This window comes from Tachysurus vachellii, chromosome 20 (assembly GCF_030014155.1).
Source record: "Tachysurus vachellii isolate PV-2020 chromosome 20, HZAU_Pvac_v1, whole genome shotgun sequence".
Classification (NCBI taxonomy): Eukaryota; Metazoa; Chordata; class Actinopteri; order Siluriformes; family Bagridae; genus Tachysurus; species Tachysurus vachellii.
In genome coordinates this window covers 8,020,239-8,042,192 of record NC_083479.1, presented here as the reverse complement: position 1 = coordinate 8,042,192, position 21,954 = coordinate 8,020,239, and the positions used below count along the sequence as shown (strand labels likewise).

Sequence of the window (21,954 nt, the reverse complement as noted above, 5' to 3'; positions counted from 1 at the left end):
TTGCGTCAAAAGTGCTGATATAGCAATCCATATTACAAGATCAAGGAGATATTCATGACAGCACTTAATTAAAGCACAATATCCTGTTGAAGTACTTCAACTTTCCCATGCAGATGAACAGGCTGATTAATGTACTGGAAGTGATAGGAATCTCCGTCTGTACAGAAACTGAACAAAGAAACACACTCAAGAATTAGAAAACAGCTCGGTCAAGTTTAATACTTGTATCTCACTGACTTTCAACCTACTGTATAAAGCAAACACTTTAGTGTACAATCATATAATGAGTCCAATGAATGAGCTTATAAACATCCCTAAAACTGCCAGAAAACCTTTAATCAGACTTACTTTGAATCTCTTGGGTTAACAAAAACAAAAGCAATGTGGAATAGTTTTGCTTCCCCTAAATAAGTTTAAAAAGATGATAAGAATGGTGCTAAAATTTGCATAAAGTTTAATGAAAACAGAAAGGCTAGGCTAACACATTGCAATACAAGATCCAGTATGGCTTCATGCTGTATTGCAGCCCAAAACAAACCCAAAACAAATGCAAAGGAATGTGGGTTTTTAAACTATTTGCCTTCCTCCCAATTTTATAAAAAATGTGCAGTAAAATGATCTTCACCTTCAGAAATTCATAAAAAATGACTTCAGTTGCAATTCAAATGATCATATATCCTGCTATATATATATATATATATATATATATATATATATATATATATATATATATATATATATATATATATTCTCTTCTGTTTATATACTACTGTAAAGCTGCTTTGAGACTATTGTTAAAAGCACTACAAACATAAATTAAATTGAATTGAAAAAATGATTTTATTTAACACTGATTTTAAAATGATTTGTCCTTGTTAACTAAAATTTAAAAGACTAGAAAGTGAGTATCATTATCATTACAACACACTGACTTGCTTTAACCATTTCTTTGTTCAACTGGCATTACTGTATATCTACATACAGTATAATGTTCGATCCTCCTAGCAGAGACAAGAAGGTTTTGAAGTGAAACTTTGTACTTCATTCATGATGTCATCAGTCTTCACAAGATCCACAGAAATATCAGCCACAAAATAACCTGAGGCATAAAAGATCCTCTAGCAGATTTATCAGGTGCTTTCCTCTTATATGTAGTACTCATTTGTCACCAAACTTGCTGAAAAGAAACATGTGGGTCACAATATTGTTTGATGTCATTTGGAGTTCTGTTGGTGTTTGGTGAAGCTGTTTGCTCATGGGTCTAGTTTCTACAATTCTAAAAACAAATCAAATCATTTGAGAAATGAGTTCTAATAACTGAATTTTGGTAGAACAAAGAAAAATGAATTGTTGGGTGTAAAGTTTATTGTTCCTCTGTCAGCAAATTTGAATGGTTTGATGGCAGCATTGACACAGCTGTGTCCTCTCACTTAAAAGCTGGGAGGTTTTTCCTCTCAGTTCATTCGAGGGCCAAGAAGAGCTATTTCCAGCCTGTAGTTTCTTTTCCACAGGGAATGAAGGGTCATGGGAAAAAAAACTGGAAAACACAGGCTTCCATAAACTTCCACAAGCCTTTTATAAGAGCCAAATGTCTTCCTCTTCTCTGCTCTAAATGTTATATATATATTTAATGGATATTCGTATATTGGTGGCATAAACCTTGAAGAAAAAAAATCAAATGGAACAATGTCTTAATAATGTAAAAATAATGTTTATTATTTTAAAGTGATTTATCAAATACAGGTGATGAACAACAATTCCATAAACTTCCACAAGCCTTTTATAAGAGCCAAATATATATTTAATGGATATTCTAGAATTCATGATAAAGTAATGCAAAAAATGGAAACCATCTAGTGTCACAAAACAGGTGTCTTTGGGGATAAAACCAGGCCCAAATGCAGGGATAACAGAAACATGATTTATTAACAACACGAAAAAACTCAAGACAGGGGAAATAAATGGCAGAAAAACCAGGAAACTGACAGGGAACGCAGAAAATAACAAACTGAGCAGAACAAGAAAAGACAAGGACTCTGTAAAGCCAAGCGTAACACAGAGGAAATAAATAGGCAAGTAGCAACAAGAATGTGACATTTACATTTCTGCCATTTAGCAGACACCCTTATCCAGAGTATCTTACTTTTTTGTTGTTGTTTTTTTTCCATTTCAATCGATACAACTGAGTAATTGAGGATTAAGGGTCTTATACAGGGGCCCAACAGTGGCAGCTTGGTAGACCTGGGATGTGAGCTCATGACCTTCTGATCAGTAGTCCAACACCTTAACCACTGAGCTACCACATCCCGCCCCTTAATGCTCCGGCATTCTCAAACCTTGCAGTCTGAGTTATGAGGTTTTTAAATTTTGAGATTGAGATTTTAATTCCATTATTTTAACTTCAAAAATGATCCTTGCTTTTCTATTCAGCTGGCTAGAGCTATCTTATGTGATGATACATGATGTTATGTAAATATTAGCTATGTTAGCTATCTAAATTAAATAACAAACTTGTCTTAATAACACTGTCACTATCAGACAGAAAGGAAATAAACTAACCAGATAACCAACACTTTTTCCACCACAGATTAATGGTGGAGTTAGCTTAATTTAGTTTACCCTACACCTCCTTTTTATTTCACTTGTTAACATGTTAGTTATACTGGATTATATCTCAGAACACACAAAATCAAGTGAGAAATAAGGGTCTTTTGCTTCACCTCTCAACCAAGAGCGTCAGCGGCGTTTGTTGCAGCAGCTAAACAGACCCAAATCCTGGCTTGTTATGTTCCACATCCCAGTGGTTTAAGTGGTGATAATAAGCAATAACCCACACATTGACTGGGTTATGTAAAGAAAATGTCATTTTTAAGTGTAAAGCTAGACAAAGCTAGCAAGTTACAATGCAACCTGCATGGAAAAAAGAAGATCATTCATATTTGCCTGAAAATTCTTCCAAAATTCTAGCACTCACTCCTGCAACTAGGTACTGCCTGAAAGTTCATTATTAAAACATGATTTAACATTTGTGTTTACTCTTTGGATCTTTTGATTCTGTTCGGGGCAAATTGACCCAGGATGTTAATGGGGTTTTAAAAGAATGACAGAAATAATAATAATAATGAAAAACTGTAGACAAAAAAAGTCATTTGCACATATTGTCTATTTCAATACCAAACAATATTTGCTGTCAGGGAAAAGGGGTGTCTTAGATAAAAAGCCCCAAATGCAGGGATAACGTAAAGGGGGTTTATTTAAAAGAAAAATTGACAAATGGTTTGAAACACTAGGAAACTGGAAACACAAAACACAGGGACAGACAAACAAATACAGCCAAAAAGAGACAAGGACTAGGCTAAAAAACAGACACAAGACAACCGGCATAAATAGGGGTGACGATCATTGAAACACAAGGAACAGGTGTGCAGAGGCAGGACAGGCTATGGGATGGGCAGGGTTACAGTAACACAGGTGATACACAAGACACAAAAACTGCCAGAATGTCCCCCTAGTGTGCAGGTAGGGAAGAGTCCCAGCTATTACGGACAATTGTTAACAGGCATCATGTGTTTGTTTTTTGTGTTTTTAAGTTATAAAATTACAAATTATACTTATAGTAAAGAAATTGGTGGCATAAACCTTGAAGAAAAAAAATCAAATGGAACAATGTCTTAATAATGTAAAAATAATGTTTATTATTTTAAAGTGATTTATCAAATACAGGTGATGAACAACAATTCCATAAACTTCCACAAGCCTTTTATAAGAGCCAAATATATATTTAATGGATATTCTAGAATTCATGATAAAGTAATGAAAAAATGGAAACCATCTAGTGTCACAAAACAGGTGTCTTCGGGGATAAAACCAGGCCCAAATGCAGGGATAACAGAAACATGATTTATTAACAACACGAAAAAACTCAAGACAGGGGAAATAAATGGCAGAAAAACCAGGAAACTGACAGGGAACGCAGAAAATAACAAACTGAGCAGAACAAGAAAAGACAAGGACTCTGTAAAGCCAAGCGTAACACAGAGGAAATAAATAGGCAAGTAGCAACAAGAATGTGACATTTACATTTCTGCCATTTAGCAGACACCCTTATCCAGAGTATCTTACTTTTTTGTTGTTGTTTTTCCATTTCAATCTATACAACTGAGTAATTGAGGATTAAGGGTCTTATACAGGGGCCCAACAGTGGAAGCTTGGTAGGCCTGGGATTTGAGCTCATGACCTTCTGATCAGTAGTCCAACACCTTAACCACTGAGCTACCACATCCCGCCCCTTAATGCTCCGGCATTCTCAAACCTTGCAGTCTGAGTTATGAGGTTTTTAAATTTTGAGATTGAGATTTTAATTCCTAAACCTTGAAGAAAAAAATCAAATGGAACAATGTCTTAATAATGTAAAAATAATGTTTATTATTTTAAAGTGATTTATCAAATACAGGTGATGAACAACAATTCAGCACAAGAAACAAAAGATTATTGCAGTCTGTGACTATGAAATACAGCTCCCAACAATGGATCTGGAAATTCAGAGAATTTACAACAATTGGTGGTCCTGAGCAAGGCCGTTATCCCCTAGTGGCTGTTTTATAAATGAGATAAATATATTATAAATAAGTGGATTAAGGCTTCTGCTAAATGCCATAACAAAGAGCAGTTTAACTGGTTTCTGATTCTACAGACTCTTGCCTTTTGTAATAAGATGTCATTTCTACAACCCGGTAATACAGTATGCATTTCTTTTCTTCTCTAGATTCTCAGTTTCCTATTGACATAACTGCTGTGGAAAAGGACCATGACTTCCTGGACAAAGATCTGGTGGAGCCTCTGTACAGGTAAGAGCCATTGTTTCAAGTGTCAAGTGGATGCATCTGGTTTGGGTGTGTGTGTGTGTGTTTTCATAGAACCATTCCTTCTAGCATTTTAGGGCTTGATAACTGTTTTCATATTTTGATTATTACAATGTTTGAACATAAATTATGTTCATTTGTTAAATCTGTTGGTTAAGATGGAAAATCTTCCACCGTAATTGTGGCTCAGTTGATGCCCCTGGAGGATTTGAGTGGTAATAAATCAGTAAATAAATAAATAAATTCTGATATCAGATTTCTACCTAATGTTATGCTAATGTGAACCCGCTGGCCAAGTTTCATATTTGAGAGACCAGGCATATTGAATAATATCAATACAGTGTCTTGGGAAAGAGAGTAAATTGGATTATTTTGTTAAAGTAGCTCTGCAGTCAGATTGAGATATTTATTCATCAATCTTGTAAAATGAGACGACATAAACATGCACATTAAGAATTTTAAATCCTATTGAGGCAAAACATGTTTGTTAAGCTCATGTTTGTTTATGATTGAACTTCTTCAGACCTTGTTTTCGGTTTATCTCTTGAAGAATGTGTGTTTTTTTATTATTAATATTAATTTATTAAATTAACTTATTAAGAAAAGATTGGAAGCAGGATGCAAGGGAAGGTGTTCGGAGTTCTCCATTCCCGGGAAAACCTGAGTTGGCCCTAGGTGGCGACCCCACCTCTGGAGCTGTCTGACCTGTGTCCTCTATAAAGTCTGTCCCTGTTTCTGCTGCTTTGATCCCTAATGTCTTCCCCTCTGGAGCTCACTCTGATGTCCTCTTGCAGGCTTGAGGGAGCCTCGGGGGGCCTGGGGCTGGCGCTCCACACTCCACACAACAGATGGCTGTCCATGTGTTTGTGTGTGAGTCTATGTGTGAGTGAGTGATAGCTGTGAGGCTTTCTAGCAGGTTCAGTACCCTCTCTAATGACAGTAATGACAGAGCGAGAGCTGAAAGCTTCACTGTCACAGAATACACACTCACACATTTTGTTTGAGCTCTGCAGTCTGTGGGAATGGTGATGATTATCACAGAGCACTGGGCATGTTCTCATCCTAACTGTGCCAGTCAGGGCTCCTGATGTTTAATAAGCCTGAAGTGGTTCCATCGAGCTCATAATCTCAGTCAGGAAAATATATGTGACATTAAATCCGTGGTGTTAAGATGCAGAGGTTAAGAGTGTTAACTGGCACATGTCACGGACATGTTTGTGGGGTGACGTGCTGGAGGTGCCAATGTTTTATTAGTGAAATAATGTGTCTGGAAATTCTGCCATTTTACTTGAGGGGTGTGTAGTCTTAAATGCAGGGGTTTGGTGTGTGTGTGTGTGTGTGTGTTGTGGAGTGGACAGCCCTGCTCCTGGTGTGAAGATCAGACAGATTAGAATGTTAAAGCCTGCTTAACGGTGACTTCAAAGAGGAGGAAGAACTCAACTCCTCCCCACTCTCTCAGCTCTCCTTCCATCTGACAGAAAGCGGGAATCCTGGTTGACAGACCCACCCCAACTTATCCTATCATCCAATCAGATCTCTAGTATGGGTTTTCCTTCACCTGAGTGTAGGAGTGGCTAGATGAGGTTCATGCGATTTTGTGTGGAAGATCTGCACAGCACTATCTCTTTTCCATTGACTCTCTTTGTGGGTGAATTGATGCTTCAGTGACTAACGCTTGGACTCTCATTTCTTTTCTAGGCGTCTTCAAACTCTAAACAAGTGTGCCTCCATGAAACTGGATGTGGGCTTTCCTAAGAAGAAAGTAAGTTACTAAATTACCATGTTCTTGTCCAGGGCTATAGATGTTGGCTGTGGTTACTACAGTATATAAATGAACATCATAAATTTACCTCATTTACTTACTTTTAAACACTAATGATTATCTGCAAGCACTTTATTTAGTAGTTTCACATGTTCTCTCCATGTTCCTTCAGATTTACTGATTCTGATTATTTTGTGTTTTGTCAGTTTTAGACTGACAAAAAGTACTTTATGTGTTTTATATACTGTATACCGCTAATCGCCAAGTTATGAAGGAGATGAGTTTCAATGACCCAATTCTAACTAGAAAATATGGCAAGTTGAACCATGACCTACCCTAAACAGGAGAATGCTGATCAGTATGAGGTAGTATACTGTAATAATTTGACAAATCACAGTAGATTTGGATGATGCAATCTAATAGAAAGTTTGTTCAGTAAATAATCCTATCTGCTATAAAAACTTGTAATCACTAAAGCTATCATACATGCACTGAAGTGTCATATCGTATTGTACTCAACAAGATTCAGCCTGATGTCTTCATACTTCAACAACATTATTTTGTTGATGGCTAAGTTTACTTGGTTGTCAGAAGTTGAGGATGGCAATGATAACGGAGCAAAACACAGAGAAAAAATATGTGCTATAACACTGAGACAACTGCACTCTATTGATCGCTAGGCAGCAAGGCAGCAAAGCCGGAGCCCAGAGTATCATACCACATACACTGCTACGATTACCTGCCGCACAAATATTTTTACAATGTTGTCATATTACTGTCATTCATCATAAGAACGAAAATTCATATCATATTGTGTGTTTGTATTTGTTCAGTCTACAACTGAGCTATACGTACACTACCTGTAAAACACTTGGACACACTGTTCATAGGAGGCATAGAAGAATGGAATCATTGCACTGACTGAGATTCAAATGATTTGAAATTTAAATGTAACAAAATAATCTGTACCGATAAATGAATCCTTGCACACGTTTACACACTCTTGGTTACTCCTCAAACAACTTCATGAGGAACTTCACTCAGAAGCCTTTTTATGAAGTTCCCAACTAGTCTGAGCTTCTCCTAAGTTCAAAATGAAAGATATTGAATAGGGAAACTAGTTCATTTTAAGTAAAGCTACTTGAAAGCTACTTATTACAGTATCTCTCAGCTTGTATTCAGTGTAAAAAGGGTGTACTCACTTCTGTGAGATACTGTATTTTTTGATTTAGAAGTAAATTTATACATGACCATTACCATCGTTGTTTACGGCAGTCTTATACAAAACATTTTAACACTAGCCTTTCATAAAATAGTGTAATATTGAGCTATTATTTAAACATCATTGTGCGTTTTGTTGTGATATAATTACACTGGAACTGCAGGGTGTCCCAAATGTCTTCATATATATGGTGAATGAACACTTTTTTAGCAAAATATCTTCCAAAAGAAAATGCTTCATATTATGTTTGACAAAAGAAGACCGAATTGAAATCACTCTCTTGACATAAATCTTGACTTTACTTGACTCTCATGGCCAGATCAGTAAGCTGTCAGTGAGGTTGTGATAACATCATATGTGAGAAGGGATGTGGAAGACTAGTGCTTAGGGTGTTGGACTACCAATTGGAAGGTTGTGAGATTGAATACCAGGTCCACCAACTGCCACTACTAAGCAAGGCCCTTAACCCTCAGTTGTATAAAAATGTAAGTCACTGTGGATAAGAGTGTCTGCCAAATGCCATAAATGTAAATGACTCTTTGCGATCACAATGAAATGGCAAACATGTTGAGGATGTTTTGATGCACATTAAATAATATCCACTGAACAAAGATTGTAATGTTTGTTTTTTAGATACATGAATTAAGTAGATAACACACCACATATTGATTTACAAAGGAAACAGGACCAGTGTGAGCACCATCATATTATTTAGCATAATAAAGGCTGTTGGCTGCTTCTATGATAAGCTTTGGATTAACAGTGACCCTGAAAATGATAAAGCTATTAATGAAAAAGAATAAATGATTTCTGTGAGCCTGTACTCAGACATCAATCATTTGTAAAATATGTTTCGTCTGACATAAAGAAAGTGTTACTTTTACCCAGTTTGGTTTCATATAACAATATAGTTTCTCATCTCTGTTGCCACTGTGCTGTTGCTAGACTAATGGACCAGGTTCTTTTCTCTTTCCCCTTTTGCATTAGTTCATATTCCATTGTTGTGAGTTCTGTAGGTTAAACAATTATCACTTTAAGACTCTCAAATACAGACAGGTGACTAATTTAAAAATACATAAATTGTCCTCCAGAATGCAACTAACCTTGGTCCAGATTCTCCAAGCCTCTGGCACTGTACAGGGGAAATGCAGTTCATTTTTCCAAATTGTTGTCGATTGTATTGGATTGCATTGTTGTATTGGAAAGTGCTGTGTACCATCTGTCCAGAATCTCACATACTGTAGGTGTTCAGTTGGGTTGAAATCTGGTTTGTAGTCCATCATTTATTTGTTAAACCTTTCATTGAGAACTCATGCAAAATGCCCTCCATAGTGTAGCAGAGCCACCACACATTTATTTTCCACACACTTCTTGTGGATAAATACACACACTTTTCTCTTGCAGAGTGAGGACTCGGACGAGGACGACCTGTTGGCCATCAGCAACAGATGGACATTTGAGAGGAGCAGCCGGCGCTGGTCTCGCCTGCAGGACATCGATCTCATCCTGGGGGCAAGAGATCGGCGGAGGACTGTGAGCAGTGAGAGTGTCCTGACCGATCTAAGCGAACCTGAGATTTGCTCGCTGCATAGTGAGGAATCATTGTCTGTCATGCCAGAGTCTGCGTCCCTCAGCCCACTTAGTATGCCCCAGTACCAAGACTTGCCTCATTACAACACGCTTCCTGCAAAGAACAGCCGACACAGTCGCACACGTGCCAAGGATTTCCTTCGGCGGATGGAGACACTGGGACGCTCGTGGGGGGCATTGCGGGCGTGTCCAGAGCGGCGTTCCATGACAATTAGTGGGCCGATTTTACAGAGTGAACCAGAGGCTCTACGGACAAGACGCTGCATCCCTACTTTCAATGGAAACTTAGGTGATACTGAAAACACACCCACTGCTAGCAACTGCCCATCTGTTTTCACTACAAGCGAGGAGACCAGCCAATCTGAGACAGGTGAAAGCACTGAGAGCACACCTGACATGAAGGAGCATATTCCAGAAACACACAACACCAGCAAGCGTGCAGGCATGTATCTGGAAAATCTGAATGTGCTTCCTCATGACAGCCAGCGGAGAACATCAGTAGAAAATAATCACAGGAACCAATTTCACTCCTTTGAGGATCTGATGGTACACGTCCCAAAGGACCACAAGCCTGGTACTTTTCCCAAAGCACTGTCCATAGAGAGTTTGACTGCAGCCAATGGAGAGCGAGGGAAGTGGAAGTTTGAAGAATCAGATCAGCATCAACCATCGAGGAACAGGAAATGGGCAGGGCGAGAGAACCGACCCATGACACGCTGCCGTCCACGAAGCAGCCGAATTAGCATTTATGATAATGTTCCTGGTTCACACCTGTATGCCAGCACTGGAGACCTAATGGACCTAGAGAAGGAGGAGGACCTGTTCCCGCACCTTGATGACATCCTGCAGCATGTGAACGGCCTGCAGCAGATCGTGGATCACTGGTCCAAAAATGTGCTGCCTGAGGGGGAAGGTGAGGGTGATAGGGGGCAGGACCGTGAAATGATAGATGCCCAGTCTTCCAGTCAGATCATGTTGGATTTTGAAGGAACCTCAGTGAAGACACCTAGTGATGGAGACAGAGATGGAGTGTCTCTGAATGAAACAGATGCTTCAAGCACAAGAGAGCGCCGGGACTCAGGGGTTGGGGCGTCGCTCACACGGCCTCGGTAAGAGATCATTCCATCATAGCTGAATAAATTTGATTTTTTTTCATGAATTTCATATTAAGGTTAGATTAAAGCACATGCATACACACTCACATGAAATCTTTTGTTCCATTTATTTGCTTTAATTTAAGTGTGTATATTTCTATACTTATTATTATTATTATTTATATTTATATATGTATGATTTATAGTGAATTACTTATTTATTTTGTCTTTTCTCAAATTTTGTTACTTGGCAAACAAAACACACAGCACTATCAGTTCCGCAACAATTGAATAACCACAGGCTTATTAAATCAAAATTAAGTATTTTTTTAATAGTGGCACTGTGTTTTAAAAATTTTTCTATGTAGTTTTTTTCAAGCATTTTTAAAAATGTATAATTATACAATTGTATAATAAATGTATTATATATTTCTTGACTGTAGTCTCAGGTGGCCAAGTTTCAGGATGTCTAATCGGCTCAGCCAATCAGGAACTTCATTACAGCTTTCCAGCCAGTCAGCGGGCCAGCTAGGCCTGCTGCAGAAGTTCTCACTGCTCCGCCTCACGGCCATCATGGAGAAATATTCGATGTCCAATAAGCATGGCTGGACGTGGTGAGTGACTCAGTGTCTATATACAGAGTAATGTGAGCGATTTTAACAGTACAGTAGCTCTAAGATCATTTTTTATTTCTTACTATCTATTTCAATGGATGGATGGATGGATGGATGGATGGATGGATAGATAGATAGATAGACAGACAGACAGACAGACAGACAGACAGACAATTAAAACATGATGAGCTGTACTGGTATAGGAAAACCACTACAAACTCCAACATAATCTCTCCACATTGATTATTTTCCTTTAAAGGTACAGACCAAAGTGTTTATTTTTCTTATACTAAATGCCAACAATTATATTTAATGATGTGGAAGGTCTGGAAAAATAGTTCCTTCCTGTTACACTAATTATTAGCCAGATTAGCTTGTTTTTATGTTCAGACAATCTACAATAGCATAAAGATGTTTTTCAAAACACAACACACTCTTGGTTACTCTAAAAAGCAACCAAAACACTTCTCTGGATGAGATTACCTACCGAATTACATCAATTATTCGATTTGTCTAAAAACAATGGTTATTGGCAGCATGTTCAAATGAATATATGAAAACACTATGATCATATTTTACAATGAAACATTTTTCATTTCTCATACATTAATCCTGCCCTGCCACCTCTAAGGACTAGAACTAAAACCGCAGACAAATTTGGAGTGTTTATAGTTTAGTGTAGCCATAATACATTTTCTGTAGTGGAAACAATGATGAAGACAGAAAATGTTGTTTGTAGTTATCTACGTTCACATCCTGTCATGCTGCTTTTCCAGTCGGAATCCAGGCTGAAGACTGTTACATTAACTGCTTAGGTTAGTTATGTACAAAAGAACATGCAACATATGTACCGTTGGTATAAAAGACTCAAGACTCTCACCAGGCTCTTGATTTTTTCTGTTAAAGCGTTTCAAAGATAATGTTCATCTTCTTAACACAGTGTGTCATGAATGCAGCTGTGTCACAGGAATCTTTCTGTTTGTCAGACAGTGGTAGCATGTTTTATATGACTTCGGGCATGATTGCCGGCAGCGTGCATTAAGGCATTCACCTGAAACTCTTGCAAATGTTTGCAGCAGCATGCTAGCTGCCTGGTCTATATTTTTATCTTTATCTTTACTGTAGCTGCTTCCCTCTCTGAGCTACGCGCTTGTTAAATCATTTGTCTTTTAACTGACTTACACTTCTGACAACATGCTACGTTCTCTGCTAAGGCAAAGGAATCAGTAAACAGAGGACACACACATCTTCAAAACCAGACTCATTACATACTAATGAACCTGTGCAGCAGCACCCTTTTCTCTTTACAGTTCCCTTTTACAGAACATAGACTGCAATCTTATTAGTCTTAGTAGCAGTTCAGAGTAAAAGGACAGCTCAACAGTTTAATAATCTACACACCTCCCATTGTACACCAACACTCAAGTACTTTTCCGTTCTCTTAGGTCAGTGCCAAAGTTCATGAAGCGGATGAAAGGACCAGAGTACAGGGATAAGGGTGTGTATGGTGTGCCTCTGGTTGTCCATGTGCAGCGCTATGGCCAACCTCTACCTCTCTGCCTCCAGCTAGCACTACGCTACCTCCGAAGGCAATGCCTCGACCAGGTACAGTATATCAAGTCATTTAGTGCCGTTACACTCAAGCTCATAAGTGTACGTACACCATGCAGAATCTGCCTTTTGTTTTCATTTAGTTATTCTCTGAATAAGTTATTTCACTTAACATCATGTTTGCATATAGTCCACAAGGCACAATAATAATGTGTGTGATGTAATCTGGAGGATCAATGACTATTTTTTGTTTTTTTATAGTTGTTCATAAGTTGTTTGTCCTGAGCAGTTAAACTGAAAAACCTAAACTTCAGAAAACTTTGTTAAAGCATCAGCTGCACATTTGACATCTTTCCAGCAGTGGCTATATGATTTTGAAATCCATCTGTTCATAGTTAGGAAAAAAGGTGCAACCATTCACTGATGCCTCAGAAGGCAACACACAACACAATACGTTATGAGCCATGGGGGTGAAAACTTTTGAAAAGTATGATCGGTGTAAACTGATTTTATTTTGGAGTCTGGCAAACATAACTTAAATATCTTCTGATGGACTTAAATGGTATTAAATGAAAAATAAACAATCTTTAACCAAAATAATTAAAGTTTACACTGATCATCTTGTTCAAATGTTTACACTTCCTCTTGTAATGTGCTGTTTTGCCTTCTTGAGCATTAGCGAATGTTTGCACTTTTTGTGTAGGAGTCCCTCAGTTGTCCTCAGTATGAATAGATGGCTCTCAAAATCATATAGCGTCTGTTAGTAAGGGGTCAAATATGCTGGAAAAGTAGATTTCATTTATGAGGAGCAACACACATTATTAAGAATTGAGAGGATTCAATCTTCTGAACCTTTTTTGTGTATATTCGGTTATTCTTGTGTCTTGTGGATTAATATTCAGGGCAGAACTTAATAAAAACAAATTAAAACAAATATCCCTTCAATATTTTGCAAAGCATATATAAATGACCTCAGCTGTATGTGTCATGGATCTAGATTTTGTAGTGTGCTCGTTTTCAAGGCTTTCCTGTTCTCAGGTGGGGCTTTTCCGTAAGTCTGGTGTGAAGTCTCGGATCCAGGCTCTGAGACATATGTGTGAGAGTTCTCCAGAGTGTTTGGACTATGAGGATCAGTGTGCATATGATGTGGCCGACATGGTGAAGCAGTTTTTTCGAGACCTTCCTGAGCCACTGCTTACCAACAAACTCAGAGAGACTTTCCTCCATATATATCAGCGTAAGTGTGGTTAAAAACAACTCTCACACACACAGCGTAATGTAAGAAAGCATCTCATGGATCTGCTACTCTTTCTTTCATTGTCTTTTGCTTTAGAAGTCCCTAAAGAGCAGCGACTGCAGGCAGTGCGAGCTGCGATTATGCTAATGGCAGATGAGAACCGTGAAGTGCTGCAGACCCTGCTGTGTTTCCTGAGTGATGTCACTTCCTCTGTAGAAGAGAATCAGATGACACCGATGAACCTGGCTGTGTGCCTCGCCCCATCTCTCTTTCATCTGAACATTATGAAGAACGACAACCTTTCACCAAGGTATCAGGCAGGCATATTATTTTCGAAATCGATTTCTGAATCTAGCCTTCAAGTGTGTGATGTTTTATTTAGGAGCCTGAGGCAGCTAAATCTGATGTGGCTCTTTACTTGAGTGTTGGGAGAATCAAAGTTAGCTTCAGAAGGCAGGGTGAATAACTATAGTGGTATTTTATCTCACTACGAATGTATCTGTACAGTTTATCTTCTTGAACATGACGGAAATATATTTTTAGTTATTTATAGCAGAATTAAATAACTTCTTTTTCACAGGTCAATCCAGAAGAAGTACGCCACAGGACGTCCTGACCAGAAGGACCTTAATGAGAACCTTGCTGCCACTCAGGGGCTTGCCCACATGATCACCGAGTGCAACCGACTCTTTGAGGTTAGACCTCTTAATAACCTCTCAATGACAAATAAGACCTTTGTTTTATTTTTTCTCAATAAGTCCTGGCTCTGCTTTAAAATAAAAAAGAAATGCTTTTGAATTCAAACACGGATATTGCTACTGTCACTAACAGTATATCTAAATCTTTTCAATTCACTCGACATTGTCTCGAAGCAAAATAAAAATTCTGATTAAAATTAGAATGATTAAAATTTACACATATCCTAATGAGCAAGCCAAAGGTTATCAATGATGTTAAGAAAAATGTTCTGAAAATACATAAAATTCTTCTGATGAAAGTGTAAGAGGTAGGATTAATGTGCATATGTTACAATGTGGTTCAGCACAAATAACGTTTGCGCATTTGTCTCAGTATGGATACCAGTGCATTTGAATATAGGCTTCCTCCTGACAGGATATGAATCACATCACTGTTGTTCTTTGCAGGTCCCTCAGGAGATGATTGCTCAATCAAGGAACTCATATGTAGAGGCTGAGGTACTAGCGCCCCCTCTGGATGACCTTTGCAAACAGCTACAGCCAAATATGGAAGAAGAAGATGAAGAAGAAGATGAGGAGGAGGAGGAGGAGGAGGAAGGCTCCTATCGCTGCCACATGGAGGGACTGATTCAGAACCTGCTAAAAGAAGCCAGAGATAAGGCCAAGTGCTGGGCGAGCCAACCGACTATCGACAATGTGGAGCTTGCATACAAAAAGGTTCGCTTCACTTTGGTTCAGCTTTATTTGTTTATTGTGAGGAAAAATTAGAGAGGCATAGAAATGCAGTCAGCATACAGCCAGCTGTGCAAATAGCAGATCATTGAAATAAAGTAGTTATCGGGCTGATCTTCGGATTGATGCAGTCACACACCTACACATTGACGTCTCTCTCTCTCAGGTAGGTGATGGAACTCCACTGCGGCGCTGGCGAATCTCAGTTGAAGTAGAGGCTCCACCATCTGTGCTGCTGAACCGGGTTCTGCGAGAGCGACATCTGTGGGACAATGACCTCCTGCAGTGGAAAGTTCTGGAAACACTGGACAAACAGACTGAAGTGTATCAGTATGCTCTCAACAGCATGGCCCCTCACCCCAGCAGAGACTTTGTGGTACTCAGGTAATGTTGACCTCTATACTGTACATGTATTTCTATTTCATTTTATCTACTCCATGTATGCATTAAGCTTTAGTTCATTTCATTTCTTCAGCTGTTGTAAAACATTGTAAAATATTGAATTGGTCTACAGTCGAGTAGAGTTAAGTCAGTATACAGCCGAGGAACACATCATGTGATATGCACACTGATGGCTGATTTATTGCCACTGCCTTCAAACTGAGTCAAAGGTAATGAAAAAGTGCCAAAATGTATTTATTATTTTTTTATTAATCTCTGCTACTACAATATCCATCTAAAAGCCACTATTAGGAGAAAAGCATAGTGTTATCTTCTCAGGAAGTTATTCCTTGCCACCGTTGCCTCTGGCTTCTGCATTATGAATGCATTTAAAATTTAAAATAAAAAATGTAGAATTTATATTCTGAATTTAGGTATTTCTCTAAAGCCGCTTTTTGACAATGTTCATTCTTAAAAGTGTTATCCAAGTGAAACTAAATTGAACTGAAAGCATAGAATTACTCAAAGCTCACAGGACAGCTACAAATACAGTAGAGGCAATACCATGTTGGACAGAAAAACTTTTCTACACAAGCCAGGATTGTGCTGATTGATGACATAAGCAGAACGTAGCAATACAATTTAATTCGACGCTGTTCAATTTGTGTAGCATTTTTCAACAGTGGACTCAAAAATCAGCTTTACAGAAATATTTACATTCAGGATAGAAATTAAAAATGAAATTTACTCTTAACAAGCAAGCGAGATGTGAATGTGACAGGGAAAGTGCTATGATGACGAAAACTTGAGAGAAAACAGACTCATATGGGAAGCCATCCTCATCTGAGAGACACTATAGAGTGTGATTATTATTAATTCTCTTTTATAACTAGTCAAAAATTGCAATTGTGTTAGCAGGAACTTCATTCTAGTTTCACAATAAAGTCTATCTTGTTGAAGTCATTAACTGTTCACTGAGAGAGACTTGAGTGCAAAGCGGTTTTCCACCATCTGTGTTATCTTCATGATTTGCAAGTGAGTTGGTCAAAATCCTCACTGCATAATCTGTCATGGAGAAACAGTCTGTCATGTTATCAAACAGTCTAAAACTGACTTCAAATGGTTCCCCAAAAATTATGACTTGTTCCTTGCTTTTATAACAGTACTTTTGATGCATTTTCATAAACTGTAAAATGACAGAAAAACTCACATTTTTGGATTTTCTAAGAAATCCATGTAAACGTGTAGAAAGGCAAAAAATCCCAGATGTAATGAAATTAGTTTGTATGTATGTTTATGAAGGTGAGTGTGTTGTATGTATGCATATGTGCATATACACTGATGAGCCATTACCTTATGACCACAGTAATGACGCACCTGGTAAATGAACAGTGCAGCATGTGCAGTACATAGAGCACTACATATACCACCCAAGGACTGGCTTTCAGTCAGTAGAGTGTTTGGTGTCAGAATAGGAAATTCTGCTGATTGATAAAGGACAAATTGTTTTGGCACAGAGTCTCAGAACTTCACTCTTGGAAACAATGTGACTTGTGGGTGGTTCACGTGCCTCTGTTCTGAGTACATATCAAAATTGGTGCACGGCAGGCCAAGCGATGAACCCTTGTCCAGCTGTGTGTCGTCCATGGCACACTGATGCCAGAGGGGAGCGGAGAATGTTGCGCATTGTTCACAGCAACCGCAGGGCCACAGTGTGTCAAATCACCAGCAGCTACAACAGTGGTGACCAAGGCATTGTGTCACAGTGCACAGTTCATTGCAGCCTTCTGTGTATGGGCCTGTGTAGCCGTCGAGCCAGTTGGGTCCCCATGCTATCTGTGCAACAACGCATGAAATGGGCCCGAGATCATCGAGATTGTACCGTGGATGGTTGGAAGAAAGTGGCCTGGTCTGACGAATCAAGGTTCCTGATGCATCATGTCGATGAATTAACATGGATACGCCAATTAACAACAGAGGCTATGGCACCTGGATGCACTTTTGGGCGGACGCCACCTGGAGGTGACACTGTGGGCAATGTTTTCTTGGGACATTTTAGGCCCCATTATCCCAACACAATTGGTGTACAATTGGTACACAATCCCTGACAGTGCACCAATTCATCGCAACTGTGTTCATATCCCATGGTCATAATGTAATGGCTCATCGGTGTATAGATCTTGTTTTTCGCTTTCATGTTTTTGCAGCAGTGTTTAACAGATTTTGGATGTTATTTTTGGATGATGTTTGGATTGGAATTTATTTTTCATTAAATATGTAAATGTTCTTTACTTTAGGATGTGGCAGACGGACCTACCAAAGGGTGTGTGTGCATTAGTGGCAGTTTCCATTGAGCATGAGGACAGTGCACCTATGGGAGGGGTTCGGGGCATCATTCTGGAGTCACACTACCTGCTTGAGCCCTGTGGGTCTGGAAAGTCAAGACTCACACACATCTGCAGAATAGACCTCAAGTAGGTGCTTCTAATCAGTAAAAATAGTTCAATTATTGTGATATTGCGTGATAGAAAGCATACAAGCTAATAACTGTCTTCTGGGTGAAAACCTGAGATCATTCTGTTAAAACTAGCTAAAATGACTAACCTGCACACAAGGCTTACAATTGATAGCATAAATGTACACTTTATAAAAAACATTTCCACCAGTATGTACATTAGCACTGTTCACTGTGCAACAACCGACCAAAAATTAATCAAAAAAATAATAATCAAATTAATCTTGAATATACAGTGATACCTCGAGATACGAGTTTAATTCGTTCCGTGACCTTGCTCATATCTCAAATTGCTCGTATCTCAAAAAAAATTGCAATCCCATTAATCCGTTCCAGCTCGCAAAATTCCACTCCAGTTGTTTTGTTTATGTGTTTTGAATATGAAAAATGTACAGTACCTGTATTTATAAATGACAAATATTGTATAAAAACATACAGTAGTAAAAGAGAGCGACTCTCCATAGGAAATGAATGGCTTCCTGTTTATCGGCCGTCATTTGTTGCGTGCGGTGGAAAGGCGGCTTTAACCGAGTGAGATGCGGGAAGCTGAGGGGGGGAAACAGAGCACACGTGGTTGTTGGGGATCTTTGTTTCGGCGGCGGCGGCTCGGATGCTCGTATCTCAAAAATTTGCTCATATCTCGAGCCAAAAATTTGGTCGAATCACAGCTCGTATCTCAAAAAATTCGTATGTCAGAGCACTCGTATCTCGAGGTATCACTCTAGTCAGATTTATCTAGTAATTTCTATCATGAAAATTATAAAAGAACCCAATATAAAATGTATAAAGCTATTCATAAATTAGTCAATAGTCTGTCACTCTATTGACAAATAAATTTGCTTCTTTCTGTAAATAAATGCTTTAAATTTTCTAAATTATTTGTCACTAGAACAAAACTCAAAATCTAGAAATAGATTTAATAAGCTTATATTTGGTTTCCTATAATCTTATGTAAGGAAATCCTAGGCTGATGTTACTATAAAAATGTTTTCACTTGTGACTTTTTTATAATGAAAGTATTATTCTTTTCCGAGTTTTAATTAATGAAAGAGAAAAATCACAGGAAACAAACTAGGATTTGTTAAATATTAGCATTTCCTAGTAATACTTGGGTAAACAGCATTTAAGACATCATTTAGACAGACAGACAGACAGTCAGACAATATAGACAGAAATTAAGCAAATTCCAGAACATTTAGAAATTACCGCTGATTTCCTGCAGATTTGGGCCAAGATTCATCATGTGATGTTCATCAAAGCAATCTTCCACTCATGTGCATTGAGCATGAGTATTTTAAAAGAAGAATCTTATGCTTGTAAATTTTGAAAATTCAAGTATAAAAAAAATTAAGATAAAAACTGCAGCAAAATGAAAATTTTTTGCCACAATCCTGGAAATCCTGGAGGTACTGAGTATTAAACATAATAGAACATGATACACCCAACCTTCAGTTCACCAACCCCCACCTGAGTATATTACAAACCTGTGGGAAACACTGTTTAGTCCATGTCTACTTTCAGTCTGCATCAAATCCTGAGTCAAATCCTCTTAATAATGGTCTTGTTTTTTTGTGTTTTTTTTATAAGGGGGAAGACTCCGGACTGGTACAACAAAGCCTTCGGCCATATATGTGCTGCCCAAGCAGCACGAATTCGCAACTCCTTTCAACCTATGGATCCTGATGGCCCTGAGACCAAGATCTGAGCCTGGCTATAGAGTACAGCCTGGAGTCCAGGGTTTGAACCTGGATCAGGGTTTTAAAAAAACTGGGCTGATATCAGGGTTTGTACAAGGATCACATTTAGGACCAGGGTTTGTACAAGGATCAGGGATTGGTCTAGGACCAGGGACAGAAACAGGGTAGGGATCAGGATTTGAATCAGGGTTTGGACCATGTGATAATCTTTGTATGTTGCAGCTATGAGAGAAAGGTGAGAAAGTAGTAAAGTGTTTATTTGAATGCGGATGTAAAGGTGGATCTCTAGTAAGTGTCAGTGCTGGCAATACAAGAAAGATGAAACTTTTATAGCTATAATGAAAATGCCTCAAGATACATTCTCATGAATGCTTAGGTAGAAATAACGGCCTGTGAAGGTATTTAACCCTCTATCTTATGTGAAATATCTAGTTCTAGTGCTAGTCAAGACAACTGGACCTGTGGTATTATGTGGACCTTGTGACTTAATGCTATCTGAAGTATGTAACTCACAGAAATACAATATTTTGACAGGCATACAACTAAAGGAGGGCACTTATTTTTGGACAGTCAGAACTGCCAGCTTTGTAGTTTTAGTTTGTTGAACTTTGTATTAGGAAAGCGAAGTGATAATCGGAAATAAAGGCCAGAGGCAAAGTGGTACGAGGCTCTGCAGCATCTCAGCTGTGCTCATACATGCAGAGCACATCGTCTAGGCGTTCACGTCTAGGTGCTAATTCCTGCAGATGTCTGTCTGGTGAGCATAATACTGTACTAACACATGTAGATTAGATTATGCTAAAGCATGCAATGCTGCGTTCACTATCACCTCAGCTCAATCCTTCCAGAATAAATAAGGGAGATTCATTAAATGTTCGGTGTTGCACTAATATAACACTCCTGCTGTTGCATTTCTCATTGAAACAATAGCTCAGGTGCTTTTAAATGCTTTGCAGAGATTACGATTAAGAAAATCCCAATCGTAAAAGTTTACCATGTCAGAGTGTAAGATATGTCTCGTCACATCAAGTTTTTTTAAAGTCCACTAAGTTTAAAAAACAATGTTGGTGGCATCATCATCTGTACCAGTATATTATAATGTAAATAGTATAACTATTTCAGACTGTTTTATCCCTGTATACTAGTATTTCATTTTTACCAAAGTCAGCCACTTTAAATAGTCAGAGAATGAGAAGAAAACTAGTCGATTTGGAACGACACTGAACACAGTTCCAAAAAGCCACCAGCTTTGAATTCTTAGAGCTAGATTTGCCTGCAGATGTTCATGCATATACTATACCAATCCTAATTTAACTCATGAACATTGATCCAAATAAAACATTAAGTGTTTATTATTATTATTATTATTATTATTATTATTATTATTATTATTATTATTATTCCATGCTATACAATGTCTAGGACATTAATCCATTTCACTGCTTCTGAGAAGCATGTCTGTGTTCATTTTTAAATAATGTATAGCTAGAACTAATTGTGTCAATGTATATACTTGCATGTGTATGTGAAAAATGTACATATACATATTTTACAGTATATTTTGTACATATGTAATGCTAATTGGCAGTTTGATCTGCTTCTGTTGCTTATAGGTTGTTGTGTTTTTCTCGTGTCATATTGATATGTTGAAAATAATGCAATACCAAAATTATATACGCTGTTGGCTGCCTCTCCATTGTGGTGTAATTGTATGTGTGTGTGAGTGTGTGTGTGTGTGTGTGTGTGTGTGAGTGAGTGTGTGAGTGAGTGAGTGAGTGAGTGAGTGAGTGAGTGAGTGTGTACATCTTTGTGAGATGGATGTGAGCTACCTAGCAGTGTATGTCACTGGTGTCAGGCTCCAAAAAAAGATTCCAAAGCTGCAGGAAGAAGAAAGGTGCCATGAATACTAACTGCAAGGCTGCATACAGCCAGTGGAAAAGCTGTGTACTGTGCCAAGCTGACCTGGGGGATTTGAAAAGCACCTAAAAGCTACCAGTTT

The 21,954-nt window shown here is 38.3% G+C and overlaps 1 protein-coding gene across 6 annotated transcripts in view; it reads left to right on the top strand.

Moving 5' to 3' along the window:
* The window catches only part of stard13a (StAR related lipid transfer domain containing 13a), a 58,119-nt gene extending 36,470 nt beyond the window's left edge, over nucleotides 1–21,649 (top strand). For 5 of the 6 annotated variants that reach the window (XM_060895584.1, XM_060895581.1, XM_060895579.1 and 2 more), the window contains 12 exons: nucleotides 4,766–4,847; nucleotides 6,561–6,624; nucleotides 9,251–10,545; nucleotides 10,974–11,144; nucleotides 12,590–12,749; nucleotides 13,734–13,932; nucleotides 14,029–14,242; nucleotides 14,513–14,627; nucleotides 15,078–15,347; nucleotides 15,529–15,746; nucleotides 18,041–18,217; nucleotides 19,846–21,649. In XM_060895584.1, the coding sequence (XP_060751567.1) occupies nucleotides 4,766–4,847; nucleotides 6,561–6,624; nucleotides 9,251–10,545; nucleotides 10,974–11,144; nucleotides 12,590–12,749; nucleotides 13,734–13,932; nucleotides 14,029–14,242; nucleotides 14,513–14,627; nucleotides 15,078–15,347; nucleotides 15,529–15,746; nucleotides 18,041–18,217; nucleotides 19,846–19,963 (3,083 nt within the window). In that variant the 3' untranslated portion in view covers nucleotides 19,964–21,649. The remainder of the gene's footprint in view (nucleotides 1–4,765; nucleotides 4,848–6,560; nucleotides 6,625–9,250; nucleotides 10,546–10,973; nucleotides 11,145–12,589; nucleotides 12,750–13,733; nucleotides 13,933–14,028; nucleotides 14,243–14,512; nucleotides 14,628–15,077; nucleotides 15,348–15,528; nucleotides 15,747–18,040; nucleotides 18,218–19,845) is intronic. The other variant, XM_060895580.1, reaches the window with a different exon arrangement.
* The last annotated feature ends 305 nt before the right edge of the window (nucleotides 21,650–21,954 follow it).